Source organism: Sinocyclocheilus anshuiensis, unplaced genomic scaffold (genome assembly GCF_001515605.1).
Source record: "Sinocyclocheilus anshuiensis isolate Anshui unplaced genomic scaffold, SAMN03320099.WGS_v1.1 scaffold551, whole genome shotgun sequence".
Classification (NCBI taxonomy): Eukaryota; Metazoa; Chordata; class Actinopteri; order Cypriniformes; family Cyprinidae; genus Sinocyclocheilus; species Sinocyclocheilus anshuiensis.
Genome location: NW_015548222.1, coordinates 142,028 through 152,011, shown reverse-complemented (window position 1 = coordinate 152,011; position 9,984 = coordinate 142,028). Strand labels below are relative to the sequence as shown.

General features: G+C 36.8%; 1 protein-coding gene across 2 annotated transcripts in view; it reads right to left on the bottom strand.

Moving 5' to 3' along the window:
* Window positions 1-7,458: 7,458 nt before the first annotated feature.
* Window positions 7,459-9,984, bottom strand: part of LOC107654262 (cystathionine beta-synthase-like) — a 20,507-nt gene continuing 17,981 nt past the window's right edge. For both annotated transcript variants that reach the window (XM_016441277.1, XM_016441278.1), the window contains exon 15: window positions 7,459-7,849. In XM_016441277.1, coding sequence (XP_016296763.1) covers window positions 7,719-7,849 — 131 coding nt within the window. In that variant the 3' untranslated portion in view covers window positions 7,459-7,718. The remainder of the gene's footprint in view (window positions 7,850-9,984) is intronic.

Here is a 9,984-nt window from a genome sequence, read left to right as displayed (position 1 = left end):
GCGGCAGAATTAATATCTCACAGAGCCCTCCTCCTCAGCCACCTGGAGTGCCTGGGACTCAGGGTCAATTTTACCAAGAGCTCGTTGCTTCCCAGCCAGCGAATTTCATTCCTGGAAACAATTTTCGACTCAGCCCAAATGAAAGCTTTAGTCACGCCAGAACGAGCTCTGGCCATACGGAGGCTGGCGACGTCTTAAGCAAGACGCAGTACTCGTTCCCGTATCTCAGGGAACCGAGGTTACATTAGTAACCGAGTACGTTTTCCTCTTTGAGTGTGTCTTAAAAGCGATGAGGAGGGGGGAGGGGGCTTAATCTTATCACTCAGCATACCCGGTTAAAAAAGTCACTGCTCGCCACTGCTGCTTATTAATACTTAGTAAAGTAGTTGCTAAGTTTAAGAATTGGGTAAGAATAAGGATTTAGAAAAAGGTCTTGCAGAATAAGACATTAATATATGTTTTTAAGTAATAATAAACAGCCTATATCCATGCTAATAACCACACTGAAAAAAATGTTTGATTCATCCAATTAAAAAAATTTAGGGTAATGATTCACATCTATATTTTTTAACTTGAGCCAATGAAAAATAAATAACTTGCCCTTAGGGCATTGGATGAACCAAACATTTTTTTCAGTGCAACTAGTTAATAGTGAGAATTGGGACACTAAAGTGTTACCAATATTCTTATTAACTCGCCAAAGTATTTAAAGTGAGAAGGGTACATAAAAGCATGCATTTTAAGGTTAGACTTTAAATTTTGATGTTAAATCCACTATTGTATTGAATATTCAGGGCCGCTGCTGGCCAAATGGGTGCCCTAAGCAGAATAGCATTGTTGTGCCCCCTCCTTATAAAAAATATATAAATAAATAAAAAATAAAAAACACCTACTATAAAAGGTCAAAATAGAACTCTAATAAAAATTTGAATATTTATAAATTACAATTGTAGCTCTAGAGTCTAGACAGTTACCTACGGCTATAATTTTATTAATACTGTTGTCTGATTGATTTTATAGTCTCAAGCATTCAGAAACCACACAAAATAAAATTAATCAGTTTTACTACGATAAAACCATGGTTAATTTTGGTAAGGGTTGTGATGTCCACGTGTTTTTGTTGAAGAAATCAGTGCAGCTCGCGCTTGGTGTTCTGTGTTCGGTGTTCTGAGCTGCAATGAGCGCAGTTCTCTCGCTGCAGCTGCGGACACGCGCTGTAAGAAAATATAGTAGTCAGTCAGTGGAGACATTTTCACGCTAGTATCGAAAAAGCAAGCCTAAGTGCGGCCACGACGCGAAACTAATTTAGCATCTTTTTACTAACATCATGAGCCTCTGTTACTAATAATTACAAAGCGTCATTTTAGACCTAATAACTGAGGATTGAGCCGTAGCCTATGCAGTTATTGTAGAGAGATCGAGAGGAAGAGAGCGCGTGTGAATGTGAATTATTCGGGTATGACCGACTTTCCCGAAACTATGTTATTTATAGACATTAAATGTCTTTGTGAGTGTAAGAGAGAGAACCACCTGTCCAACAGTTTGTTTTACGAGGATGATAGAGAAAGCAAACGCTAAAGAAAGCAAGAGCCCTCAGTTGAAGCTGTATCCAGTGCGTATTTGTGTTTGCGCTCCAGAGAGCTAAATAGTTTCTATCAGGGGCATCATGCACTTATTATTTTTGAGGGGGCACGAGTCAAAACTCACATTATAATCACTGAAGCTGTTTACACTGTGAAATGCATATCTTACTTATATAGTATGCACAACTGCACTTCCTTGTTTCTGATGAGAGAATTAATTTGCCAGAGACCTGAATTCAGTCAGCTACGTGCGCAGTGAACAAAACTCCAGTGTTTCAGCGATGACTCATCTAAGCGCCTCTGATTGGCCATTGCCTTCATAAAGTCAACAGAATCATGTGTGATTGGTTATAATGCACAGCGCTGTAAAAACGCTGTTTTTTTTTGGTGGTGTGTTTGGGGGCGACTGGGTAATAGTAAACCACTTTTTTCTTTAGGACTACACCACTGGTAACAAGGACACCTTAATTAAAATAAAGTGATACCCAATTTAGTATAGGGACCAATTCTCACTGTTAACTAGTTGCTTATTAGCATGCATGTTACTAGCATATTGGCTCTTTATAAGTACTTATAAAACACATATTCATGCCTTATTCTGCATGACCATATTCCACATCCTTAATCCAAACCAATAAATACCTAATCTTAACAACTACCTAACTACTAATAAGCAGTACTTAGGAGTTTATTGAGGCAAAAGTTGTAGTTAATAGTTAGTTAATAATGATAACTAGACCTTAAAATATAGTGTGACCAAATATTTATGTAGTTATATTCCTTTTACTCTACTGGAATTTCAGAATGCAATTTTAACCAATTCTAAAATGTGATCATCATCCACATTCTGCTGAGGCTGGAAATGTATTGTCTTCACCCTGAAATACATTTTGAAATATATTTTGGAATATGAAGGTTCAAATTAAATAGATTTTTTATTTTAAATATATATTTTATTGAGCTTCACAGTTAGGCCTATAACATACATTTAGCAAATATAATATATAACAAACATGCAAAAAAATAAGAAATCAGGAAGGGGGCCAACACTTTTTCACACCACTGTATATAGTATATAGAAATCTAAAAAAACATTGCATACAGAAGGCCTATATGTTTTTTTTTTTTTAGTTATATTTGATACATCAGGCTTTTGTGGATCATATAGTATGATATAGTCAGAATATGGATTAACGAATGGCTCAGTTTTATCCAGAGACCAAAACTGAGCAAAAATTTGCAATTTGGTGCAGATGCTTTATATGGCCAAAAAGTGAGATTAAATTCTGATAGCTTGTAATGTAATGTAAATGATAAATAAAATGATATAAATATCAGTTGTCACTCATATCTCCTAATACTGTCTTTGTAAGATGATATTTAAATGTTTAGTTTTATTATTAAAACATACAATGCAATACAATAAAATAAAATGATTATTGAGAAATGAACAAATAAATGTTCCTCAAATGCCTGATGGATCATATTTGATACTCAAATTTGAACACGATTTTTCTAAAAAAAAGAGATGCATGGATAATCAAGTAAGCTTATGTTGCTTCTGTCCAGGAAGTGTTCGTCTTGAAATAATACAGTATTATTATTATTCCTATGTTTACTTTGTAAAAATCGGTAAAGATTTCACAGCAAAAAGACGTGAACCATGACCTGAAGATAGATGTCTGTACAATGATACTAAAAGGCCTTCTACTTGCTAAAAAAATGTGAACTAATAATTAAATTAAATTCAATTCAATTCAAGTTTATTTGTATAGCGCTTTTCACGATGCAAATCATTGCAAAGCAGCTTTAAAGAAAAAAAAAAAAGTTTCTACAATATTTAGTGGTGATCGCAAGTTGATGTCCATATGGCAGAAATGTACGTTACATATCATGCAGTTAGTTAATGTCATGTAATCAAACAGACAGTGAACACTAACAGCAATGATTATATGTTGCGATCAAACTTATAGCAAAATTTGGTAGTTTTGTATGTTGTCTGAGGTTTGGCATCATCTGAGGTCTTCTGGGGGGTTGGCATCATCTCTTCTCAGGTGTTCGGTCATCTCAGGTCTTTGTAAGGGCTGGATCCAGACTGAAGCTTGTGTAATTGCTAGTTACCATGGGATGCCAATCAGAAATGGCAGAAACAGAGAAGGTAATAGAGAAAAATTAGCGTAGCTGCTGTTCCAACCAAGCAAAAAATGATGTGTTCAACCCAAGCAAAAGAATGAAAATGTGACAGATGTAACTGCAGTACAAGATTATGAGATGCATTACTTGAATGCTTGGCCAAAGAGATGTGTCTTTAATCTAGATTTAAACAGAGAGAGTGTGTCTGAACCCCGAACGTCATCAGGAAGGCTATTCCAGAGTTTGGGAGCCAAATGCGAAAAAGCTCTACCTCCTTTAGTGGACTTTGCTATCCTAGGTACTACCAAAAGTCCAGAGTTTTGCGACCTTAGGGAGCGTGATGGATTGTAGCGTGATAGAAGAGTAGTTAGGTACGCAGGAGCTAAGCCATTAAGGGTCTTATAGGTAAGTAATAATATTTTGTAACTGATACAGAACTTAATAGGTAGCCAGTGCAGAGAATGTAAAATTGGGGTAATATGATCATATTTTGGACTACCTGTAGCTTCTTTATTGAAGATGCAGGACAACCACCTAGCAGTGCATTACAATAATCCAGTCTAGCGGTCATGAATGCATGAACTAGCTTTTCTGCATCAGAAACAGGTAACATGTTCCGTAACTTGACAATGTTTCTAAGATGGAAGAATGCTGTTTTTGTAACATGGGAAATATATGTTTTATGGTCCAATAAGTAATATCTTGGTCTTATCCAAACTTAATAGGAGAAAATTATTGGTCAGCCAGTCTTTTACATTTTTAACACACTCTGTTAGCTTAGATAATTTAGAAGTTTCATCTGGCCTTGTTGAAATATATAGTTGAGTTTCATCAGCATAACTATGGAAACTAATCCAGTATTTTCTAATAATATTACCAAGGGGCAATGTGTATATTGAAAATAGCAGAGGGCCTAGGACAGATCCTTGTGGCACTCCATACTTTACTGGACGTAACTGAGATGATTCCGTTTAAATAGACAAAGTGATAGCGATCGGAAAGGTAGGATCTAAACCATCTTAAAGCCTGCCCTTGAATACCTATACTTTTGACTTTCATTGTATGGACAAAAGCGGCTAAACACTCTTCAAATTCAAAATCTCTTCCTTTGTGTTATGCGGAAGAAATACAATCAGTTGAGTTTAGATTGGCATGAGGGTAAATGACAGAATTTTTGGGTGAATTATTCCAGAACTATTATCAGAATAATTCTGTACAGAAAAGAGAAATAAATCAAACCAACAAATTATGACATAATTATTATCAATATTAATATTCTTGCCTATATATGTTTTTGGTAGATTGCAAACTGCTGTTTTTTTTCACAGTAATAGTTTAATATCATATAGTAAGTGCACTGACACACATACACATGTACAGTGAGATGGCTTAGCAAAGATTTTATTTGTGGAGTATTTAACTCATCTATCTGACCAATGTAACTCTGAAGCCATAACTCCTATGGCAGACTTAATGACTTCCCCTCTGGTCCGTGCGGCAGCATTAGGGTAATCCTGGGGGCTTCACCTGGCACGCTGGTGAGGCTTAACTCTAAACCACCAGCAAGGCTCTTTTTCCATACCACAGACTCAACAGCCTTGGCAAACAGACCCCAGCCGAGCCAGTGGAGTGAGGATGGGTGACCGGGCCACCGGATGGGTGGTTTAATCTTTGGCCAGGTTTCAGCTCAGTCAGCAGCTTTTGTTGGAAGCTTTTTCTCAGTGGACTGCAGCATGAATGAACTATTACAAGAGCATAAGGTAAGAAAGGATATTTTATATAAAGTCTGGAGAGAAGATGCAAACATCAGTATTTTGCATGTAGGCCTATCAGTATTGTCAAAAACTCTGTCTAGATGCTGTTTATGGCCTCCCTTCCATTGTTTGTTAATTTATTGCGACAAATACAATTAGGAAAGGATTTTTAAAGTGGTATTTAATTTATTCTTTGTAATATACCACTGTACCAACTTTTTTATACAATGCAGTATGAAGGCTACAGTAAAGAAAGCAAATTTAGAAACAACATTCAACAATGCTGGTAAACTAATTTTTCATGAACTACTACATCAACATGTACTCTACCCTGAACAATTTGGTTTAACACTTTGTGCCAAAGCCACTTGCCTTTACTGGGGTTGATACTGTAACATCACATCGATTAACTTGTTGGACTTGGAAATTATGGATAAAATGATGATATGGTCAAAATCATCACTTGCCTAATAATTGTGCACACAGTGTAAAGGTTATAAAAGTTAACAACATAACCCGTTTCTTGTGGGCCACTTTCAAGCAAAGTTTAGTTCTAGCCCCAATTAAACACACCTGAACCAGCTAATCAAGGTCTTTAAGAAAAACACTAGAAACTTCCAGGCAGTTATATTGGAATTAAATTCTGCAGGAAAGTGGCCCTCCAGGAGAAGGAGTGTACACCCTTGCTTTATAACCTGTAACAACTTTTACCTCAGTGGAAGAGGTTCATCCAGGGTGCCTACAATTTGTTCCTGCAGAATTACATGTGGTGACATACAGCGGGTAAAATAAGTATTGAACACGTCACCATTTTTCCCAGTAAATATATTTCTGAAGGTGCTGTTGACATGAAATTTTCACCAGATGTCCGTAACAACCCAAGTAACCCATACATACAAAGAAAACAAAACAAATAATCTCAAAAATGAAGTTATGTGTAATAAAATGGAATGACAGGGAAAAAGTATTGAAAAGGCTTACTGAAATGTATTTAATACTTTGGACAAAAGCCTGTTGGTAACGAAAGCTTCAAGACGCCGCCTGTGTGGAGAAACTAGTCGCATGCATTGCTCAGGTGTGATTTTGGCCCATTCTTCCACACAAACAGTCTTCAAATCTAGAAGCTTCTGTGGGCCTCTTCTATGAACTCTGATCTATAGTTCTTATTTTCTATTGTATTGAAGTCAGGTGATTGACAGGGCTTGAAGCTTTATTTTCTTTTTCTGAAACCAATTGAGAGTTTCCTTGGCTGTGTTTTGGATCATTTGTCTTGCTGAAATGTCCACCCTTGTTTCATCTTCATCATCCTGGTACTGTAGGTGTTGGGACTTAACCAGCTAATATTAATTTCCACTGACAAGGGGCAGGATTGCTTTCTAATTACTGATAGATTTCTGCTGGTGTCTTGGATTTCCATGCCTTTTTGCACCTCCCTTTCGTCATGTGTTCAATACTTTTTCCCTGGGTCATTCCATTTTATTACACAGAACTTAATTTCTAAAATTCTTTGTATGTATGGGTTACTTGGGTTGTTACCAACATCTGGTGAAAATTTCAAGTCAACAGCACCTTTAGAAATATATTTACTGAGAAAAACGGTGACGTGTTCAATACTTATTTTGCCCACTGTATGTCAAATATTTCTCACATTATTAAACAACCAAAATGAAAATACCAAATTCAATCACTTTTTCGTTTTTTGTGACAGATGCAGCTTTAGCACAGAATACAGTGAGACACTGACTTTTTGTCAGCACCGTTTGTAAAAATATGCAAAAAAACAAACCGCAATAATTGTCACATTGACTAAAACAAATAGTTTTGGAATAATACAATGCGAAATACACATCCATGGCCAGTAACTAGTATTTATATCCAGTGATGTAAATTATTAGTAAAAACATAATTTTAGACCCAGTTTTGCCCTTAAACATAATTTGTTAAAGGGATAGTTCACCCAAAAATAATAATGGAACGACATGAGGGTGAGTAAATGATGACAGAATTTTCATTTTGGGGTGAACTATCCCTTTAAGATTTGTTAATAATTGTTAACAACATTTGTAAACGTTTACATAATTATTGGCTATAAAAAAGATAAGCAAGAAATATAATATTAAGAAGCAATGCCACCCAATCCTACTGCCCAAATTTAGGTGCAATAACTATAATGACATCTATAGCTTTAACATTATGATTCTTTGTAGTGCATCACATTCAGATTAGGACAGGAAGTGCTCTAATGCCTTCAGTATTCATCTGTTGATTCTGACACAGATCTCTCTCTTTTCTCTCGAGCCGTCACAAAGTTGAGGAGATCAATGGCTGTCACCACTCCAAACACCATTTGCTTTTGAGTGGAAGATCCATCTGTCAGATCTGGAAAAAACAGAGCAGAAATTCAGGCAAACATCTCATCACCCTGTCAGCGCTAAGTGTATGGGATCAGGAGGAAAAGGCCTCAAAGATACAAAGATTAAAAACTGCTTCAGGCTGCACTCACATGTCACATATGTCAAAGCAAAAAGACAAAAGCATTTTTTCATGGACTAAATATTACTTCAACTCCTTGAAAGGGGGAGGAATCAGGAGGAATCAATAATTAAGCAGTATAGTGTAAACATATCTTCACAAGTCAAAACATATTTTTGTGCAGCATATATCAAAACTAAGCTTCAGAAAAAAAAACCCCACAACAACAACATTTCTGAAAACTTGGCTCGCCAGTCATTTGTAATATGGAAGAAGCATAATGAATATTACGGATATTATATATATTTTTTTTAAAGGCAAATTGTGAGAAAAAAAAAATCAAGGGAAAAGCAGTTAAAACTGTATTAGGTACCTGTTTAGGGCTGGGCGATATGAGAACACATAAATTATCCTCCGAATGTAGATCTAGCTTGTTTTAATTTTGTGTATAAAATATAATCAGTGGCACAGTCTCTCGGACACACGCCACAGCATTTTAATATAATTAAAAGACACAATGAAACAAAATCTGTCATTCTCAATGGAAGATGCCATTTTGATAAAAGATTACAATGTTTTTATTTTTAAAAAATGAAACTGATATGGATTAATCATTCACATTGAGTTTTACAACATAAATTTTCATTCCATGCAGACTTGAAGAGATGAGAGTAAGCAGTTCTTAGTGAGAGTAAGCTGTTCTCAAAATGTATGAAAGAAAATATAAGTTGCCTTATTTGAATATAATCTGTAGGTGAAAATTCTGATTTTGATTTTTCAAAATTAGTCACGTCATTTAAGTGATTAAGACATTGAGAAATACAGGGTATTGCTTTCATTTTAATTAGTAATGCCTCACTATAGACTTGTGTTCATTGGAGTACAGGGACAGCTAAAGCTAACCAATGTTACAATGAGATTGGAAAACTACAACTGAAAACTGAGGGCTATAAATACGTACACTGGGGGAAAACAAGGTGACAAACAAGACACAGAACCAAACGAAGCAGAAATACATATCAACATACACGTTCTTGAAAACAGAACGTAAATGTGACAGCTGCATGAGAATCTAAACTTTTATTTCTTTGGATTCATCCAGATGGGTAATTGTATGTTTATGCAAATATTATTATCATCATTAAATCATTGTCACCTTCACAACCACTACACTTTTCACATTAACTATGAATTTATAACCTGAATTATAGATGCCAATGCTGCGCCATGCTAAACCATTCTAAGTGGACCTCAAAGGTAAATAAAGCATATATGATAGTTTTTTAATTATTTTTTTACTTTTTTACTTTAGTTCCCTTTCAAGGGAACTTGGAACTGCGTCCTCTAGGGGTCGCTATGGGGAACGCCTCGTCGTGACCCGTGTCTGAAGCATACATTCAAAAAACACCAACAACATGTTGGCCGGCAACAGCCCATGACGTCACTACTGGTGCGACTATAGTGTAAATAGGCGCCGGGAGAACACGTCATTCTCTTCTTCGTCTTCATTTTATTTGAAACCTGATGACACACGATATTTGCGTCTTGTTTGGGCGAAGAGCAGGCACACAATGTCCTCGAGGGGGCAATCTGCGTTAACTGTGAGCGTTTTTCGATGAAAAAGCTCCGCTCTCGTTTGTCTCTCTTTTTGAGGAGAGAGGGGCAGCCGTCTGCTCCCCGCGGTTCAGGACCCGCCGCTGCTGAGGCACGGAGGAGAATGACCTCGTGGGGATCGCAGGCGGATCTGGCAGATGAGTTTAAAGGGGTCATATGATGCTGCGGTTCCAGCATACGAGTTATGCCAACATCGAGGGGATGCGCGAAATGAGAGGATCTCATGAGATCTCTATGAGAAGATGCCCCCTGTAGAAGAGACGCTGGCTAGCTTGCTCTCTATGGGTGAGACATCCTCTCTTAAGACTCCCTCCTTGCCATCTAAGCCCCTTCAGGATACATCTCTCTTAAATGGCAGGGCATACACAGCAGCAGGTCAGGCTGTCGCTTCGTTGCACATGATGGCGGTGCTTCAGGCGTATCAGGCA